This window comes from Elephas maximus, chromosome 10 (genome assembly GCF_024166365.1).
Source record: "Elephas maximus indicus isolate mEleMax1 chromosome 10, mEleMax1 primary haplotype, whole genome shotgun sequence".
NCBI lineage: Eukaryota > Metazoa > Chordata > Mammalia > Proboscidea > Elephantidae > Elephas > Elephas maximus.
In genome coordinates this window covers 92801014-92823342 of record NC_064828.1, presented here as the reverse complement: position 1 = coordinate 92823342, position 22329 = coordinate 92801014, and the positions used below count along the sequence as shown (strand labels likewise).

At 38.1% G+C, this 22329-nt stretch overlaps 1 protein-coding gene across 1 annotated transcript in view; it reads right to left on the bottom strand.

Annotated features, from left to right (window-relative positions):
• Positions 1-22329, bottom strand: part of NRXN3 (neurexin 3) — a 1867393-nt gene that overhangs the window by 39124 nt on the left and 1805940 nt on the right. Inside the window, 1 exon segment of the mRNA XM_049899475.1 lies at positions 14398-14485. Within this exon segment, the coding sequence (XP_049755432.1) occupies positions 14398-14485 (88 nt within the window).

Here is a 22329-nt window from a genome sequence, read left to right as displayed (position 1 = left end):
GTGGGTTTGTTTTTTTTGGCGGGGGGGATGACTGCTTTGGAAACCCTGGTGGCATAGTGGTGAAGAGCTATGGCTGCTAACCAAAAGGTGGGCGGTTTGGATCTACAAGACACTTCTTGGGAATCTGATGGGGCAGTTCTACTCTGTCTTATAGGGCCAGTATGAGTGGGAATCAACACCACTGCAGTAGGTTTGGTTTTGGTTTTATGACTAATTTTGCATTACAACAGCAGAGTTGAGTAGTTGTGATTAGGTTTGGAGGACCCTCAAAATGTAAATATTTACTCCTGGTCTGTTAAAGAACAGTTGGCTGGCTATTGCTCCGGGTAATTCATCTGACAGATTTGAACACTTGGCAGTAAAATATTGTCAATTATCATTATCTTTTAGTGGAGGAAGGGGTCCTTTATGCTCCAAAGCTAAGACGCAAGCACAATTTAAAAACAGAAGGTCCTCAAGCATTTCAACTCTATGAATTTTCCAGTTTAGAATTTGACTTCAGGACTACTTTTCAGGCCTCCTGTAATTTGTAACGAGGCCTTTAGATTTTTGGGTAGGTTGTATGTTCCTGAGAAGACGAATTCTAATAAAAATAAACATGCCTTTTTAAAAAGCACTTTTTTATTGTGGATTTTAGTTCTTAACTACTTTTAAGATTCTTTTCTTGCACTGAAAATTCCAGGGGACAGTAAAGGTTTGTTGTTTGTTTTGATTGTTAAATAATTTTAGCTATCTGATGCAAGGTGTGAGATAAAAGAAAAGAGGATAGGCAAATAAGTGTGGCATTAGGAGATGTCAAGAGCACAGTGATGTCAGAAAAGCGCTAAGGTAAGAAATACATCCTCTGGTACGTTTCCGTTTATTTTGCTTTCTATTAGCTGCAATAGGGTCGCTATGAGTCGGAATCGACTCAACAGCAATGGATTTATTTTTATCAGCTGTGACATCTAAAACACTATGTTCCGAGGAACGTAATTACTTCTGAAATAAAGAAAATAACAGTATCTTTCATAAGCTCTTACCAAGAGCCTCTATTCTCGGAATTCTCACATCAGTAAGAGGTGGCTGTTGTCTGACTGTATGGTCTGAATAGGACTGCTGGTGAGTAATGAGCTAGAAGCCCCCAGTGCACAGATTATTAGATAGGTGAAATTAAAAGACACTAACCCAGACAAAAAACCTGTTGCCGTTGAGTCCATCCCAACTCGTAGCGACCCTATAGGACAGAATAGGACTGCCCCATAGGGTTTCCAAGGAAAGGCTGGTGGATTCAAACTGCCAACCTTTTGGTTAGCAGCCAAATGCTTAAACGCTGTACAACCAGGGATTTGACCTTTCATGAGTGTTTATATTTCTCTCTGATATTGGAACCATTCCACCTCAGCAGGAAATTTGAGCAACTTGTTTCGACCACAGCTCTTTGGATAAATTATAACTGTACAATATCATAACCTTTGTCTACTAAGGTTCTTGAAGCCTTTGAGATACATAGTATCATTTAACAAGTTTTTCTTGACCATTGACTATACCCTTTCATTCTTATCAAGGAGGCAGGTAGCTATTTTGTGCCTGTCATATATATGGGTCACTGGAGAGTGAGTACTATATAATAAGAGACAGTATAGTACAGTGGTCAGTGTGTGGGCTCAGGGGTCAGCTGGCTTGGGTTCAAATCCTGTCTCTGCTACTTCCTTGCTGTGTGTCCTTGGACAATTTGTTTAGCTTCTCTGTGTGTTCTCAGTTTACTCATCTTTAAAATGGAGATGATAATAATAGAGCCTCACATGACTGCTGTGAGAATTAAAGAAGTTAAAAATATAAAACACTTAGGACAATACCTGACAATAGTTGTTGTTAGCTGTCGTCAGTCCCTGACTCATGGCGACTCCATGCATGACAGAACAAAATGCTGCCCGGTCCTGTGCTATCCTCATGATTGGATGCAGACTGGACTGTCGTGATCCATAGCATTTACATTGACTGATTTTTGGAAGTAGATCTTCAGGCTTTTCTTTCTAGTTCACCTTAGGCTGGAAGCTCCGCTGAAACCTGTTCAGCACACAGCAACTCCCGAGTCTCCACAGACAGACGGGTAGTGGCTGTGCTTGAGGTGTGTTGGCCAGAACTGAACCCAGGTCCCCCACATGGAAGGCAAGGATTCTACCACTGAACCACCTGACAATATACGTGCTCAATAAACATTCACCGAATGAAGGAAAAAAGACTTAACAGTGGCAAACCTGTATGTAAAAGCCAAGAAATTCCGTTCAAGAGACTCTATTAAGTTTTACATGAGATGTTATTGAAAGCTGACCACAGGGGCAATTAAGCCTGACACTAAAACAAAAGTAAATTATTGAGCTATCAGAAACTCAATCAGAGAATCTATGTTGTCAAATTGGAAGGGCTAGTAAGACCCAAGATTTTCCTTTTAATTCCCAGGTTTCTCAAACTCTTTTGCAAAGCAATGATTAAGTATCTAATAGTAAGATTAAAAAAAAAAAAAAAAAATCTGCGGCCATTCTCTGCATTGGTTCTCACACTGTTCATATGTTAATATAGTAGTTTACTCTGTGAGAAAACATAGAAGCAAAGGGCATTGATACATTTCACAGTGCAGTTGGCTAATTAACATGCCTTGACTATTCTAACTAAATAAAGTTCATTATATTTAAAAAGTTACAAAAACATCACAACTGAGTCATGGAATCATGCTGGAGATTATAATTATGTGCTAAGAAATACATCTATTATAGTCTTTCTAAAGCTCGGTAAACATAATTTAAAAACCTAAGAAATACCCTGTTCAGCTTCAGAGTCACTAAGGGAGGAGTATTTGGCAACTCTATTTCGAGGAAACAGAATTAGTCAAAGTAGACACTCATGAAGTTGCAGGCGTGCTTTTTGTGACATTTACAAACTGAATGTCAGGAGTCCTAGTTCTGTTTCATTGTCATCATTTTGCCATTCACACAACCCTAATACATTGAAATTCCATTTTATCTCTTCTCTAAAGAAAGAATCTCTTTGGGGCAACATGGAAACTCCATTCATGATAAATGCTACAAATGAGTACGTGAGCATTCCAAAGTTTAGTGTTTTAATAAATGTTTAAGCCTGATCCTCTGGGCATACTGCGATGGAAAGAAAATAGATAAGAGAGTCAAACTGCCTTGGGTTCAAATCTTACCTCTGCCGCTCCTACACAGGTTCATCATCTTGGAAAAGCAATCTTTTTGAATCTCACATTTCTGAATTGTAATATGCCCTCCAAAGTTTCTACCTCATAATAATGGAAAGAGCCTGTGTGAATGGACCTTGCATAGTACCTGGGCTGGTAGGATGCAAGAGCCGGCTTATATCAGCTCATGAAAGCTGAGAGCTACATTTTCAGGAATTTTGCAAGCTGGTTGTTAAACACGGCAATTGTCAAAAATGAAAAACATGAAGCTCAATGAGATAACTTACACTAAACACCAGTTGCTGTTGAATCGGATCCGGCTCACGGTGAGCCCACGTTTGTCGGAGTAAACTGTGCTCCATAGGTTTCCAATGGCTTTTTTTTTTTTTTTTCAAAAATAGATGGCCAGGTCTTTCTTCCAAGGTACCTCTGAGGTAAAAATACTTAAAATTCATCATAACCTAATTATTTTATCACATTTTAGTATTATCTATATTCTTGAGGTTATCGATATCTATGATATCTATAAGATTTCCTGAGTGGCACAGATGGTTAAGCAGTTGACCACTAGCCACTAGGTCAGGTTCAAACCCACCCAGAGGTGCCTCAAAAGTCAGGCCTGGTGATTTGCTTCTGAAAGGTCACAGCCTTGAAAACCCTACAGGGCAGTTCTACTCTGCACACATAAGGTCACCATGAGTTGGAATCGACTTGATGGCAACTAACGACAACGGCAACACAGCATCCATATGGTAAAAATACTGTATATTTGTGTGCTACTGAGCATCTCTTTCCAACCCCGAGTTTGGTGCTATCATATTGGTGTCTTGAGATCAGCCATGGTGGAAATATTTTACAGCACAGAAACTGTCAAACAGTTTTTAACCATTTATCAGCATGCCACTGTACCTGGCTCATAATCAACCCCTCACTCCCTTCTAATCCCTATTTTTTGTCCTGCCTATTCTTTTTTCTTTTCCTTTCTTCTTTGCTTCCTCCACTCCTCCTTTTTCCCCTCCCTCCCTCCCTCCCTCCCTCCTTTCTTCCTTCCTTCCTTCTACTCTTCCTTTCTTCTATTTCTCTGTCCCTCTTCCCCTTCCTTCCTTCATTACAAAGTTCTTAATACATAAACCAGTTGTCATCAAGTCATTTCTGACTCATGGTGACTTCATGTGTGTCAGAGTAAAATGTACTCCATCAGGTTTTCAATGGCTGATTTTTCAGAAGTAGATAACCAAGCCTTTCTTTCGAGGCATCTCTGGGTCAACTTGAACAGTTAACTTTTCCATTTGTACCACTCATGGACTCCTCTTAGTACATAAAGCCCATGAATTTTCTCTTGCCTTGCTTTTCCCTACCTCCTTAACCTTATAACCAAAGAAGCAAAGAACAACCCTATCATGACTGAAACATCCCATCATAAAACCATGCCTTGAGAAACTTTCTCTTCTCCAGGTTAGATATACAGACTTCTTCTCTTAAGGCCTATTTCAAAAATCTTTAATCTATTACCTAAAAAAAAAAAAAAAAGATTTTATGTTGCCTTGCTCAACCCTTAAGAATAAATGGGTGGAGACGATATTACAGAGTGTCCTTTTCATTCTGTTAGCATCAAACAAACCAGGTCCTTCTGAATTATGCAGCACAGTGCCTGGATAATCACAGGTGTTATTCATCATCTGAAAAAGTTAACCGAGCACTTTCTTCCACTTCTCTCTCAAGAAATTCGGAGTCTATCTTCATAAATAAGGATGTTGTATATGCCATGTACTTTGGAAACAGAACAGAAAGAATTTAGATCCAAGTCAAAGTGTTGGCTCTCTAATGTTGCCATGAATTTATACTATATATGTATATATATCCCAAAAGATAAATGATAATCTTTACTCAAAATGTGCATGAGTTATGAGTCAGAACCAGTGAATTAAAAAAAAAAAATATATATATATATATATTTTTTCTGTCTCAGATGCCTTGTTAAACACATTTATATTTTAGGCTAATACATAAATATAAACGAATTTTATAATAAAACACATTCAGATTTTCACAAATTCCTAACCAGTTCAGGAACAGACACTGCTCTGTAGAGCAGAGACGATGTCATTCCCTCGCTAGAATTTTCTGGAAATTCCTCTGTTGAACTGTTCCTGAAGAAAAGACTCCGACTAGAAGATTCTAAATCTATGGAAAAACCCTTTGGAAATTAGCTCTCACATGAATCCCTTTGACTGTAAGCCTTTTTAATCACTCCAGAGATATCAACAAGGGTTTCCCATTGCAGTTGATGTGGTTGTTGGCTGGCTATTATTAGTAGTAATTTCCCATTGTAAGTTTTGCCTCCTTAATCAGGTAAAAAGTGCCACTTACAACTTCCAGATGCAAACCCCAGTATTGGTCTTAGAATTTGACTGAGAATTTGTTTTGCTCTTTTGTGAAGTTCCCTGGGAGTAAGGTTAAAAGTAGAGACAATAGGGGAGTGAGAAATAAAGGGGGAGGATTTCAAACCACACATTACAAACAGAGAACAGAATCACAGAACAACACCACAATAGTGAACTCTAAGACAGGATGACAAGACAGATGTACCAGACAAGAGACACACACTTGACTGCTGTGCCAAGGAAAGCAAACACAAGAACAAAACCAAACAGAGATGCTACGAGGACAGCTATTGAGGCTTCCATGACCCAAAGGAAATCATGACAGAAATGAGAACCCATGAAATTATAACTACAAAAGAAAATTATCCCCACAACTCATATACTGGACTTGTTGGGTTAGCGTGGATGTGTCACTTGAATGAAACACAAGATGGCATCATTACAGCCATGCATTGGTGATGGAGGCCATGGTTAGTAGATTAGCTACAAAACTGTCACTGCATGCCATACAATGATCCTGGGCTTGTCCAGAAATAAAAGATACAACAAATGTTCTATATCTGCAATAAAATTCTTTTTATGCCATCTGAAATTTGTGGGGAAGATATATTTCTCTCTGGCTTCTACATGTTTTTCTTTCTTTTATTACTTATTTTTCTGAATGATTTATCTTCTTTTATTTACATTGTCATAAAGAGGACACCAAGGGGAAGTAGCTTGTGCAGAATATGGGGAAAAATACAAACAGAAAGGGAAGAAACTTAAAAGGAAAATATGTGTTGGAGGAGGAAGAGGAAAACATGGTATTTCATTCTTTTGTACACAACTTTCTTGGATTTTGTTGGGGTTTGTTTTGTTTTGAGCATAAATACTGAAGGGATACGCTGAAGGGGGGAAGTTCAGGATTAGGATGGCAAGAAAAGATTTTGTTGCCTTGTTTTATTGTATATCTATATATCTTCCCGTATTTAAAAAATAATTATAATTATTCATAAACATATAGCAATGAGTTAAAAATAGCCAAAATGACCAAACTACTAAATATGAATTAAAACAAAATAAAGTAAATTGAACCACCAAAAATTCATGCGGCACAAGATGAGGTGAAACAACAAAAATGTTTTTCAAATATATACAAGGTATATATCTATTTATATATATACACACAGGGATGTGTATATACGTATAGATATATCTGTATAATTTTTTCTCTCCACCCCTCCCAAGGATAACTGAATTATGGACTCCCCATTATAATTATGACAAAGAAGAAAACAAAACCCAAAGAAAAATCAGCATGCTTTAAGTTCACCAAGTTATAACGGTATCACGCATGTCTATGTTGGCTGATGCTGGTTATTAATGATGGCATGAATTTCTGTGTAAACACGTGACTGATGGCAGGGGCTGTTGTTAATCTCTGCTTATATTAGTCTAATATCATTTATACTGTGTATACACATATATATGTATATATGGAGTGAAAGGCAGTATATATTTAGTATACACACATATGTATATGTATATACATATATATATACACACACAGTACATATACATATACTCGGGGCTTATGGGAGAAAAAAAAATTAAACAAAAAGAATAAAATAAAATTAATAAAAAACTTTCCTTTTAAAACCCAATCTTTTTCTTTCTTTCTTTCATTTTTTTTTTTATTTACTTAATGATTTCATTAAGTTGACTCTTTATCTTCCACTTGCATCAGCCTTTGAATTCAGGAAGTTCTCATGAGTTGAGCCTGACATTCTCCCTTCACCGTGCCCATCTTTACTCAATTACCTAAAAGGCCCTGGTTCTAGACCATGCTGTATATGTGGAGCTCAAAGAAAAATTCGTTACTAAACTGTACTAATTTTTCAAACATAATAGATAAGAAATTCTGGACCACAAAGCTGAGATCTTGGAGAGTGCTCTTGGGGTTAATTGCATCGGTCACTGGTTGACAGCATCTTCTGTGATTGTTCTTGCCTGTCCTTGGGTGGGGCATGTTACTCCCTGAGTTAGAGATCTCTCCTTAGAGTTTATATTACATCCTAAGCAATTCCATTCATTGTGAGTCCACATTGTTTTCTTCCTTTCCTTTCCCTTCTGACCTTTATCTCCCCTTACTTTTATAACCGCCTTCCCTAACAGACTGTGAGCTCCTGGAAAAAGTCTGTTCTTATTTTTGTATTTCCAGCACCTATTCCAGTGACTAGACATAGCAGTCAACCAAAAAGGTTGCATAAGTAAGCAATTTACTGAACTTTCAAAAGGAAGCATTCACATTTACTAAAATGTTTACTGATCTTATTGATTCCCTCCCTTCTGTACTCTCCCCCAATGCCAAGAAATCTTGAGTAGTAGAGCTGAATAGAATTTTTTCATTTTCAACATTTTTTCTATTAAATTTGTTATTCTTGTCATAAAATTCATAATAATGGTCAATCCATGAGCCACATATATTATTCACACTATGTCTAAGTTATCAACTGCCTAAAATACATTAGCCAGTTAGTAAATTTTTCCGATTCTGATACTTGTATTCTTACTCTAATTTTCAACTTATGTTATCATTAGCAACTTAAGGGGCATATATTTATTCCAATGGCTAAAATTTAGTTTGGCTTGGGGTGGAGTTGAGCTAGAAAAAAGTGGGTTAATGAATGAAGCAGCTATACCATTAATGCTCTCACGGGCATGCTCTATTCATTTGCAGATCCATTAAGAAAATTTAAAATTTGATAGGATTAAACCTAGCCATAAACATGTGAATGATGTTGTTTCTGTGTACATTGGGCATGCATTACAACTTAAAGGTAAAAATGACTAAATCCTGCAGCCAATAATGATTAATTAAATTCATTAATTTTACATCTACTTACATCTCTCTTTCCAAAGCTAAAATGTTTAAGATTGCTTCCATTATCTCTTTATTCAAAGTGTTATTAAATGGAATTGAGCTCTTCAGAGTGAAATTCTGGATGCTGTGATACTCAACTATTCCTATAATGTTTTACCTAGGCATTTAATATTCTACTATACACTGAGTAGCCGCTTGACTAATGAAATCTAAACATGATTTCATTTACCAATCATGGCTTTCCGTATAGAAAATCTTTCTCAAATTAAATGAATGAATAAATAAACAAATATCCACTTCTTGGTAATAAAAAACATACACATTTCTAACTGTTCAAGCTTACTGAAGCCACTAGTGACAAATGTATTTGTATAAACAACTAAGGTTATAAATATCATATTTAGGACCAACGATCAACATGTTTTCTTTTTGTCATTCATAGATTCTGGTAAATAAAAGCTCTATTTCTCCTTATCCTTCATTAGAAAATTATTATCTTAGCATTCTAGCTGCATTTGCTACAGTGTTCCAGCAAATAAAAGCTCTAAAGCTTTGGTATGCTTTTAACAACTCAGTGCCAGATTTTCCTATTATAAATATGTTGCTGAGACATCTCAAGCTGATAAAGATTAAGAACCCAGCTCCACCTGGAAAACACAAATACGGCTATGCTCTTTGTGTTGTGCCAAATTTAGATTTCACCCGCACTGTGTTGGGTATTCTAGTCTGGCTAACAAAGAAGAACAAAGTACCAATAACACCAAATGCAAATGTGAGGAGTGTAGATTTGATAAATAAAATACATCTGAGAACCATCCTGGGAATAGTAATTATTTTGTGATCTTGGATTACTGCCATTAGTTTAAACGTCTCCCTCAATGCAACCATTATGAAAGCTGTTTAGCAGAGCCCTATTGATAGATGGATGTGTTTCATCTTTGCTTCCTTTTACTGTCTGCCCTCTGGCGGAAGTGTTGTCCCTTGAGATTTGGTCAAAGGACATTCAGCAAAAGTTGATGCAAAAAGCCTGGTTAATTGACAACCAGAAAAATGTATCCTGGGATAACAGATGAATGAATCAATATGGTTGTTAATTATAGCCATGTCATTTCTAAGGTGTAAAAGGAATTTCTTTTTATTGTCTTCTCTGCCCTGTGCCCTCTCCCCACCCACCAAGGACTTTTAGAATATTGAGATTGCATATATATAAAATACAGGAAGTTAAACATTTTTAACTATATAACTGTTAATCTAAGAATACATTTGTATTGGTTTGATGTCTATTTACAAAGAGATATTGGGGATGGAGAGAGAAGAATATGAAAGTGAATTTCACCAATCTCTCTGTATTTCAGAATTCATCCCCACATTTTAGATCACATACATGAATTTACCAAACATCTTAATCGTTATTTGGCTTCCATCATCTTATGAGGGAATTCCATTTTCTGGTGGTTGACTGGAAACCCTGGTGGTATAGCGGTTAAGAGCTATGGCTGCTAACCAAAAGGTAAGCAGTCCAAATCCACCAGGCGCTCCTTGGAAACCATATGGGGCAGTTCTACTCTGTAGTATAGGGTCACTATGAGTCAGAACTGACTCGATGGCAGAGAGTTTTTTGGTTTGGTGGTTGTCTAGCCCCTTCCAGCTCATCTACTTTTCATGTTGGTACCAAAGAAACAAGAATGACGGTGAGATATGAGTTTACCGCACAATTTAATAGCAATAAAAGAGTGGTTGGAAAGGAAAGAGTTATATCCAAAGAAACTAATTTCAAATATTAAGCAGACTCTGATTTCTTTGGTAGAGAACACACTCAAAGTTTACAATTTAGACAACTTAAAATCCTGATCCTCACATTTAGATACTTACACAGCTCTTCAAATAGTCTTCTGAATATTTTCAATTGATGCGGATAGCTTCACTGTCATTTTATAGTTAAAAATTCAATTTTGGATCCTTAAAGCAAAAGTTCAGAAAATACAATCTTACTTGTGACTCATTATAAAATGAGCCTGGAGGAGAAGGGATAAGGAAAATGAGAATATTCTTTTTGTGGAAGAAATGTAGGTTTTATTAGGGTGATATTTACTTGTATGAAAAAATAGGTTTTAAATAATTCAATAGGCTTTATTTTAGCTGTTTAAAGGGGGATGAAGTTAGAGGTATGAAAATGTTCTCCAATTTGAATTTAAGATTATGAAGTATTTTGAGTCACAATAACTTAGTCAACAAATACTAACTGAGCTTTCACTCTGTGTCTTGATCTCATGACTTAGTTTTTTTGTTTTTGTACTTATTTATATATTCTCAGGAGGAAACTATACTGTGAAAATTTGAGATCCAAAACATGTTGTTATCCCCAAATATGATATAACGAAGTTACACCAAACCACCAAAAGTAAACACAAACCCATTGCCGTTGAGTTGATTGTGACTCAAACTGACCCTATAGGACAGAGTAGAACTGCCCCTTAGTGTTTCTATGGCTTTAAATCTTTACAGAGGCAGACTGCCACATCTTTCTCCTGCAGAGCAGGGGGTGGGTTTGAACCACTGACTTTTCTGTTAGCAGTCGAGCACTTTACTCACTGTGCCATCAAGGCTCCTTACCACAGGGACCTATAAATGCCAAAATAGGCTCTGAATGTGAAAAGGTGATTGCTTACATCTGACTCAAAACCAGTGGCTTTGAAATCCATCTTGATTTAAAGAACATTAAATTAGGAAAATAATTTCATTTAACACAGGAAGGAAACCCTGGTGGTGCAGTGGTTAACAGTTACGACTGGTAACCAAAAGGTCGGCAGTTCAAATCCACCAGGTGCTCCTTGGAAACCCTATGGGGCAGTTCCACTCTGTCCTACAGGGCTGCTATGAGTTGGAATGGACTTGACAGCCACGGGTTTATGGGCCCACAGGAAAACAAAAGGGGTTGAATCATAGCATACACTAAACTGCCCAAATTTATGAAAAGTGAGGGCTTCACATGTATCTAAACTAACCAAAAATAACCCGTAGTAGCTAAATGCCTGGTAACTGAGACAGAAAATAATAAACTCACTAACAAAGTGAGAGAAGGCAAAGTGAACGTTAAATACAACAGCACAAGGCCTGGGTGATGAGTCAAGTTTAATGTGTTCCCATCAAGCCTTAGCCCTGGGAAAAAGTATACTTTTGGAAACTGAGGCAGTGAAATAGGATGTCAAAAGCAGAATTTAAGCTCAATATTCACATGGCATCTCAGGATGAATGATTTATGTCCAAGGTATGTAAATGTCACCATTTTCAATTGCTGCTTGGGTATTGGACGCCTTCCCTATAAAAAATATAGGCAGGGCAAAACCTGGCCTCAGAAACTCCTGGTTTAATTGCTTCTGATGCTTAATCCCTACCGTTTTTTAGAAATGTAAAGGCTGGGAAACCATCTCCTGTGTAACGAAAAGTAAGTAACCCTCATCAGAGCTAATCAGATCCCCAGGGCAAAACCTCTTCTCTCTAGGCATCAACAGGAATATCTACTCCTTGGTTTCTTCCTGTATTAAATATGCCTCTGACATAATTCCCTGTTTATCCAAATCACTTACCAGGAATACTTTATGAAGCAGTGGAAATGCTCATTTTTCAAATGTGATGAGTTGAATAATCAATCCTAGGCAGAGGGGATCAACTCTTTCAGGGTGGGAATTCTTTGACCTACTTTATTTATACACCCCCCATTTCCCCACCCCTAGGTCCCCTGCAGAAACCATATGTTGTTTTAAAAATTGCTTTCATCCCCTGCCAACTAGATGGAATTACATTGTTTCAGAAATGCTGGCATTGAATTTGTGCTTCCTGCTTTTGAATCAGATGAAACATCTTTGCAGCCACTAAAAAAACAAATGGACTTAGTTTGAAGCTTTTCATATTTGGGCCTGTGCAAGTTTAATACCCAATGGCAAATATATACCCGCAGCCTGGGGAGAGGTAGACCTGGTGGATCTTAGATCTAGAAAAAAACTTTCTGCATTGTTGTGCAAGTTTCTATGCAGATGAGAGTGTGTGAGAGGAAAAGGGGTGTTGGTAATGGGGGAGAGTGGTAGTAATATTTCTGAAGCTTCAAGCTTCACCCTTTATAAGAATGCTTAAAATATAAGGACTTGACAATTCTTGCATATACAAATATCCCTGCTGAAAAAGCACAAAAACAGGTAATCCAAATTAAAATCTAGGTATCTTAAACTATTAGTCATAAAATCAGTTCATTTAACATCATGTCCTGGATATCATGCCATATTCATATTTGAATTCTTAATATCTAGCTCAGTGTCAAACATAAAGAGTTGGCCCTCAAAAAATATCTGTTGAACTAAATTATGTTGGAGAGGTAATTTAGATAGTAAATCTCTTTATTCTATTTTCTGACAGCTCATTTATGAAAATTATTAAAATAGGAAGGCTCAAATCCAGGAATACATTGTGTCCTGCCTGAGTGCTCAAGAAATATCTATTGAATGAACGAATGGATGGGTGAATTAATTAATGAATAAGAACTTGGTGTCCAAATTCTGATATAGATTGGATTTATCTGCCCTTGAGAGTTAAAACCTCACTGTAACACACTGAGATTATTACCTGATAACCTGGGAAAGCCTGACTAACCAGGTCAGGTTTACTTTCCTTCCACACAACTGAACTCCCAAAGGAACACATCACGCTCCAGAATGGAAAAGTCCTACATATTATTGATGTGTCCCTATAATACTAAGGACAAGAACCCATAGAACTTCCTGGGTGCAAAGGCATATGCAAGTCACTAAGGAGACAAGCTTCAAGACTTGTCAATCATTTGGGGTAAGAAATGGAGGGTTTTTTATTAGGCCCTTCATCTGTTACTTCTTTTTTTCATGAAGCTCAAATTTCTCTGGAACTAGTAAAAGAAAATATTTAATGGCTTGCCTTTAAAAAAAAAAAAGAAGAAGAAAGATAAAACAATGAAAAGAATCAACTAGAAAATTCTACTTATTTCTTTTAGCCTTTGCTAAAATAAGATCCTAATGTCACTAGGTAATGTCACTCCAGCTTTTAATTTTATTAAACATACACAGAAATTCAATGATATCTGTTCTCTATTACATATATACATACATAAAAGTTTAACTTATAGCAAGTCTCAAAACAAATGACTTGGAAAAGTTGATAGAAAATAATAAGGGACTGCAGTTGCCTGCTGGACATTATATCATATATAGCTCACTATAAAGAAAGACCATAGAAAATCAAAATGTATCTGGGTCCAAAAAGGGAACACTGAAGCTTCTAATTGCCAAAGTCCTCTCAACTTCAGCACAGTAGATACATTTTGAAGCATCGCAGCCGTTAACATGGCATGGTTCAGTACTAATTTTGGTTTACTATACTATATTGCTTCATAAGTTCTCTAGACACACAATGAACAAAATTAGTATAAATACAATATCATGTCAACTGCTGTCAAAATCCCATAGAAAAATGTGCTTTGGCTTTGTTTCATTTTATTTTATTTTATTTGTCACTTGAGCTCTGAGTTTTAAATGTTATTTACCATAAGCTCCACTTGGGGTTCATATTTTCTGATGTCATTCCAATATCAACCTCTTTATGCCCCCACCTGCTGTCAGTTTGATAGCTGCCACTGGCTGCTACACATTTGTATTTCTGGTGGTTAATTTGGACATCCAGTTGCCCAAAATTAGGCCCTTCATCATAGATTTTTCTTTAGTTATCAAGGGCTGACTGTAAATTTCCCTGGGATATTACTGCTCATTCCATGGGATTTGATGCTTTCATTTTTATATAATATTTATATATGTATTTCTCTACATATATAGATATGAGATATGCACACATTAACACACTATAATATATATAAAAGACGTATATATTCACATATATGTATGCATTGTTTTTTGCAAATGAAAAAAGAAAGCAAGCAAAACAAGACTGACCTGACCTACCTGTACTTGGCTCACATTCAACGAAGTCTTCATCATCGCTAGAACATTCAGCAGATGAAACCAGATCATCTGACGTTGGCTGTGCATGTCAGAGAAAAATATTGGGGTGGGAGGAGAGAGGGAAAAGAGAAAGGGAGAGAAAGAGAGGTAAGGAAACCAATGAACAGAGGCATCAAAGACTTATCACTGTGTCCCGCCTCCCATGGTTATTACTGATGTGCTTTTCTAAAGAGGGAATGCTGTAGAATGGAGCATTTTTAACTCTGGTGTAGCTGTGAAGGGCTCTGGGTCCTGATGATCTGTGTGGGTCTATGCGAGGCTGAGTGGCCCAAGGTGGCTCCAGGTGGCTCAAGCCTATCACATCGCTATAAATGACAATGAGCAGCATGATTCTATCCTGACTTTGATTTCAATTTTTAGAACCAGAAGGGCAGGAATAGGGCTGTTGCAAATGATGGGCAGGACAATTGTGAGAACTGGTGTAGAAAGGCACTACAGCTTTGAGAGGGTTTCAATGCATATGGTGTGCGGTCTCAAGTGTCTGATTTGGTGGTTGTGAGTCTACAGGCTAGTGTAATTAATGAACACTGTGGAATGCAGTCTGTTCAGGAACAGCATAATGGCTTCTCTTGCTAGCAGCAATTCCTTCATGTAATTGCTGCAATTAGCTGAATTAGTAACGTGGACCAGCAGAGAGATACCGCAACAGACCCTGGACACAGGTAAGGCTGTTCCTGAAGTTAGCAGAGAGTTTTTTGACTGCATCAATAATGGCTCAACTTGAGACAATGCTTTGATTCCAAAGATTCCTGCAGAAATTCCCCAATGCCAGGCAATCTGTTGCAAGGAATATATGAGACTGGGTATTGGCAGTGAGAAGGGCTCTTGCTACACAGTTGGTGAGAAGACTGTTTTCTGTACCTGGCACCTAATGCATGCACAATAAATACTGTCAAACCAATAAATGAGTGAATATACAGATCTCATGCAAAACCCAAATTTTTGATCTACTAGGAGCCCTGATGGCGCCATGGTTAAGTTCTAAGCTACTAACAAAAAGGTTGATGGTTCGAACCCAGCCAGCAGCTTCATGGGAGAAAAGACTTGGCTGTCTGCTCCAGTAAAGATTACAGCCTAGAGAACTCTCTGGGGGCAATTCTACTCTGTCACATGGAGTTGCTATGAGTCAAAATCAACTTAACATCACCTAACAACAACAACATGCACGGAAGAATACTCAATATGGTAGCCGTTCAATAAATGATAAAACCAAAACTCTTTGCCATTGGGCCACTTCTGACTCATAGCGACCCTACAGGACAAAGTAGAACTGCCCCATCAGATTTCCAAGGAGTGGCTGGTGAATTTGAACTGCTGACTCTGTGGTTAGCACCCATCGCTCTTAACCACTGTGCTACCAGGGTCCCCAGTAAATGACAGTTTCTTTCTTGTCTTTTTTTAATTTTTTGATGTTAATAATATTAACTGACTTGCTGGTTTTATTATTCCCAATACACTGAAGTTTGAATCCATATCCAAAAGGAAGGGACAATAAAGAAACTACCTCCCTGCCTATTGAGCAATCACTACAAGCCAAGATCTGTGCTACCTGTTGCCATTGAGTTGATTCCAACTCATAGTGACCCTGTAGGACAGAGTAGAACTGCCCCAAAGGGTTTCTAAGGAATGGCTGGTAGAGTTGAACTGCTAGCCTTGTGGTCAGCAGCCTGGACTCTTAACCATTTCACTACCAGGGCTCCAGATCTGGCCTAGATATATACTAAACACATTCTCATAACGATACTTTGGGTATGGATTATTATAATCTTAATGAGAACTAAAGTGTAAAGAATTTAAGTTACTTGCTGAAGGACACATAGCTAGTAAGAAACATAGTGAGGATCATAGCCAAAGCCTATATTTGTGGCCCCACAATCAACTTCTGTATATCTACTTTTATTTGATAACCATACACTTAGTATTTCTAGAAAACATCCTTTTTAAATAGATATGTTAGGTATACAATTACTGGGCACAGCAAAGAACAGTAGAAAAACCACATTTTAATTGATTTCACTTAATTGACACTGTCAGAGAGGTACCTTAAACCATGTTATTGATCTTTATTCTACATCTGACAGGGAGATACTTCATTCCCTGCTCTTCTTTAAGGTTAGTAGAAAAAAGAAGTTGCAAACATGCACTTTTGTTTCTTCTTCTTTCAGTTTGCCTCTACTGACATGTATATTTTGTTTCCAGAAACTGAAGCTGGCAGTTGCAACCTGGGGCACTATTATTTGTGTTTGAGGAATGGTGAGCATGCCTTCTTGGTATTTCCTGCTGTGCTGGGGTCTGATATAGGTTCAATTCCAGCTACTTAGGGAAGGGAGGCAATAAAGGGACTAACAACCGAAGATAAGGGAACAAACGTTAACTGTGCACATGAGGAAGGCAGTTATAAGTGGAAAATACCATTTTGGAAGGGCTACCATCATTGTTTGATAGTTTAATGCATGCATTCCTAACACTAGCAATATCCCATAGGCAGCAAATTTGGTTCTTGTTGATGATGGGGGATCTTAGATGTTACAGTGGTTGGTGTCTAAACAAATACATAGTGTATCTGTGGTATTAAAATTTCATGGGGGAAAAAATGTCCAAAAAATTGTTTTTTTAAGTTGCCCTTGAATCACCTCTGACTCTTGGTGACCCATGTGTGTCAGAGTATAAATATGCTCCATAGGGCCTTCAATGGATGATTTTTTGGAAATAGATCATCAGGCCTTCCTTCCGAGGCACCTCTGAGTGGACATGAACTGCCAGCATTTCAGTTAGCAGCTGAACACATCAACTGTTTGCACCACCTGGAGACTCCAAAAAACTCCTTAGGGGGGCAGGGAATGAATTATTGGAGATGTGACCATAAGAACGCTGCAGAGTGATCCATGTAGGGATTAACTAGCTTTGGCCCTTAGTATTCAGTGAAACCTGGCGAGTTAATGAAAGGCTCATGAGTTCGTCTCACAAACTGAAGGCCAGACAATAAAGTTAAAAAGGCCATTGAGCAAATGTATGAAAACAGTGTGTAACTTCAGTAGAAACTAAAAAACCAAACTCATTGCCATGGAGTTGATTCCAACTCATAGCAACCCTATAGGACAGAGTAGAGCTGCCCCATAAGGTTTCCAAGGAGTGGCTGGTGGATTCATACTTCTGACCTTTTGGTTAGCAGCCAAGCTCTTAACCACTGTACCGCCAGGGCTCCTATCACTCCAATAAAAAACCAAAACCCACTGCCGTTGATTTGATTCTGACAGAGTAGAACCGTCCCATAGAGTTTCCAAGGAGTGCCTGGTGGATTCGAACTGCTGACCTCTTGGTTAGCAGCTGTAGCACTTAACCACTACGACACCAGGGCTTCCATCACTCCAATAGACACCAAAAAATCCATTAACATAATTATTAGTAGAATCTGTACCTTAGTTCCAAGGCAGACATCTTAATTTTTACTGTCCAAAAGAAATTACACGTTTTTTTTTTTTTTGCTTGCTTTGCTTTATTGTTTTTCAGGGAAAGTACTAGTAGTTTTGAGGTTGAAAGGATATTTATTGTTTTTCTTTCAGCTTTCTTCTGCCTCCCCTAATATTACAAGTTTCTCTGCCCTGTGGTTTAGGTGACATCTCCCTACCCCTATCTTTCCCCACCCCCACCTCTACTTTCATTCCAAGAGTGGGCCCCTACCTTGCTGATCTCCCATGTTGCCACTCCCTTTCTCCCCATTTAAGAATCCCTGTGCTCCACTTCCCCAGAAACTTGGTTTCTGCATATCTTCTATATGAAAGTTCCTCCGAGGCAACAGAAGCACATTTTACCAGTGACTCCTACAAATGGTGCCTAGACCCTCTGGGGAAGTTCTATTCTGTCCTGTAGGGTTACTATGAGTTGGAAGCAACTGGACAGCAACCAGTTTGGTTTTTTGGTTTCGAGTCAAAGGAGGTTAGATGGGAGGCAGTCTAGCATAGTATGGTGGGAGTGGGCTTGACTCTAGAATGTAGATGCAAATCCCAGCTCTTCTTTTCATAGTCAGTGGCCTAGAAGGAGAGTTACTCAGCCTTCGTAAGTCTTCACATTTTCAGCCCTAAATTGGGATAAATGAAGTGTCTTTATCATTGGCTGGTTATGTGGTTTAAATGTGATGTTGAAAGTGAAGCTTTGTTCCTGCCACATGGTAGCTGCTTAATAAATATTTGTTTCATTATATAAGTAAATAAACAAACAGCCATTTATGTCCGATATCCAAAAAAAAAAACCAAACCCACTGCCGTTGAGTCGATTCCAACTCATAGCTACCCTATAAGACACGGTAGAACTGTCCCACAAGGGTTCCAAGGAATGCCCAGTAGATCTGAACTGCTGACCGTTTTTGGTTAGCAGCTGTAGCTCTTAACCACTACGCCACCAGGGTTTCCTTGTGTCTGATAGTCACTCCAAATTTAGGTAAGTTTGGTATGTCTATGCACTCAGTCTTTAAAGGATACCCCCCCACCCCATTAGAACTGTTCTTCATTGCTCATAATTCACTGCCTCCAGTTTTTTGGTTTTTTTTTTTTGGTGCATACACCATTTCTGGTTGCAACTGCCATGAAAAGTAATAAAAGAACAATACACTCACAGAGATGCCAAGAGAGGTTTAAAAATCGCTGGAAAATGCTCTGTTTTCAAAGAAACCTTATCTCCTCCTCTTCTGTGTCCTTTACCTCATCCTCACCATTTAGAGATACAGGCCAATGAAAATCCCAGAGCATTTACCACTATCTCAATCCCCTCATTGCCTAGCATGGTAACCGATGTTGTCCTAGAGGACTTGACGTTGACAGTGGCCACTCCTGCCACAGAAGAATACTGTGTAGTTTCAGAAGGACTTGCTCTGCCAGGAGCATCATGCCTTCATTTGCCAAAAATGATACAGCATTAAGAAGGCCACAATCAGGTTTTTTTTTTTTTTTTTCCTCCTCCTTCTATCCCTGCCATGTAGATAAACCAGAAATCCCAAACCAAGACTTATGGATGATATGAGCTTAGAATCATATTCTAAAATAATGGCAATTCAAAATTATTCTCACACAACCGATGGCCTTCTTTTAGCTTTATTTGTTTTCTTTCTGTCAGGTCTTCCCCCCTTTATAAACAAACTCAGGATTAGACAGAGAGCCTCTGTAGAAAAGGCACACTTCTTTGACTCTCTAGTTCTCAGCGCTGGTGGACTATGTTTCACTATTGCAGATATACACAGGCTGGGGACCATGGACTTCTATCTTCAAATGAAAGCAACAGACTTAAGCTGCTCTATGTGTGTGTGTATGTTTTGCCACAATTACAACCAGTGTTCGTAATTACTCACATCTTAGAAAGAAGGGCATTTAGTACTCTTGCAAAGAAACGAATATCTCAACTACCTAGAATCTTGCTTATTAATAACATTTACCATTTATTAAATACTTCCTATTTTAAATTTCATGCTAAGCAGTTAACATGTATTGATTCTTTTAATATCATAACAAAGAGTATAAACATTTATAGCAGCATCTGCTATTTTTACCTGCTCACTATCCATGTTCTTCAGATAACAATATTTCTTTAGAAAACTCTTCTATTTATGTGGTCTTGTTGGGGATTTTAATCAAGCCACCTTCTGTGTCATCTCTTACACATTTTTTTTTTCTCTCACAATGATTACCTGAAGTGTTCATAATTCCCAATGGCTAGGCTTATAGTATTTATATATTATGGTTCTCATATGTCAAATACAAACATTATCCACAAGTCATGGATTGAAATGTGTTCCCCAATAATATACGTTGTAAATCCTAATCCCTATACTTGTAGATATAATCTCATTTGGAATAGGGTTTTCTTTGTTATGTTAATGAGGCCATTATCAGTGTAGGGTGTGTTTTAAGCCAATCACTTCTGAGATATAAAAGGAGCAGATTAAGCACAGAGGCAAGCAAGCACAGATGAGGGAAGATAGATACCACATTACATGAAGACAGCCAAAGAACCGAAGTGCAGAAGCAATAAAGAGACAAAGACCTTCCCCCAGAGCCAAGAGAGAGACAAAACTTTCCCCTAGAACAGGTGCCCTAAATTCAGACTTCAGCTTCCAAAAGTGTGAGAAAATAAATATCTGTTTGTTAAAGCCACTCATTTGTGGTATTTCCATTATAGCAGCACTGAGAAACTTAGACATCATTCAAGGGAGAATAAAAGATCTATGACCACTCACAAATCAGATAATTTTGGCAGCAATTACTAGCTGGGCTGCTAAATCCACCATCAGCATGTATAACCATGTCACCAAGGTGCTTTGTTAATTCATTCATTGCTTCCTTCACTCAATACTTCAATACATATTCATTAAACACTTACATGTCAGGCATATATCAGTTATTAGGAACACAGGGGTAGTAAGACACAGTTCCTCTGTTCTGGGAACTCACAGTCTCTGATGAAACAGTCAACCAAACAGGCGAACTTGACATAGGAAACTGAATGCTATACAAGAGTAAGCAAAAGGTGCTAAGAGAGCAAACGGCAGGGGAGCAGAGCTCCCTTCCAGGCAAAGGAGAAGTGGAAAATGATACCTGAGGAACAGACAGCACTGACGCAGAGCAAAGCAAGGGCAATGGGTGGGAGAAAGAAAGGCACTTTCCAGGGGACATAACAGTATTGGCGAAGGCTCTAAAAACAAAACCAAACTCGTTGCTGTCAAGTCGATTCCAACTCATAGTGACCCTACAGGGCAGAGTAGAACTGCCCCATAGGGTTTCCAAGGAGCGCCTGGTGGATTTGAACTACCCACCTTTTGGTTAGCAGCTATAGCTCTTAATCACTACACCACCAAGGCAAAGGCTTAGTGGTCTGAAAAAGCAATTTATCTGTATATCTACAAGTAGTACAGGGTGATGGCAGTCAAGAGATGTACTAGAATGACAGACAGTATGACGACAGCTCCTTGTTTTATCATGTTGTTCTCGAAAACTTGGATAATGTGTATGAATCCAATATCCTGCCCTATCAGACTTCTCTCCTTCTTCCCCTCCCCACATATCACCGGTATCATCAGTCCCATTCTGTCAGATGCCAATATGCGTGGCACGGGTCTGACTGTGCCATTTTTCCACAGTACAGATTAAACACCTTACCTTGCCTTCTCAAAAGAAGGAAAATACTCTTCTGCACCTATATGTTAGCTAAGCCCTGTATTAAATATAATAATTCATACTACTCTATTTTAAAATATGTATTTCATATTTTTAATCCACATGTTGAAATTACTTGGCTCTGTAGTAAGACTCATAAAACTAAAGATAGGTATTATAATAACTTTCAAAAAAAAATGTCTCTGGCAGGAACCCTCTTTATTCTTTTCCTGATTTTTTATTGCATTTAATTCTTTTTTCCCTAAGCCATGTTTATTGAAATTACCTCAGAATAAAACTGAGACAGAGGAAAGCTCAAAACTCTGTCCACTTGAGTGGATTTATAGGTACAGGAAGTCCCCAGGTTACAAACAAGATCTGTTCCTGTGTCTTTAAGTCAAATTTGTAGGTAAGTCGGGACAGGGGCGTATAGTTCTCATTTAGTCTTCGGTGCAAGAAAAGGCTAGAAATCTTGCCAGTGATTTAAAAGCTGCATGTTCAGCAAGTGAAGGTGATTGTGATGAAGACTTCGTTGCTAGTAGGAGTTGGTTCAATCATGTCAGGGTGAGGGCAAATTTACACAACATTAAAGGGCAAGTATGAGTTGTCCTTAAGTCGGACACTGGTAACCCGGCGACTGCCTGTGTATTTATCTTCCAATTCCCTCAGTCTCACAAATCCAGCTTTTCACTTTCCAACAATGAGTTATTGTTTCTCTAAT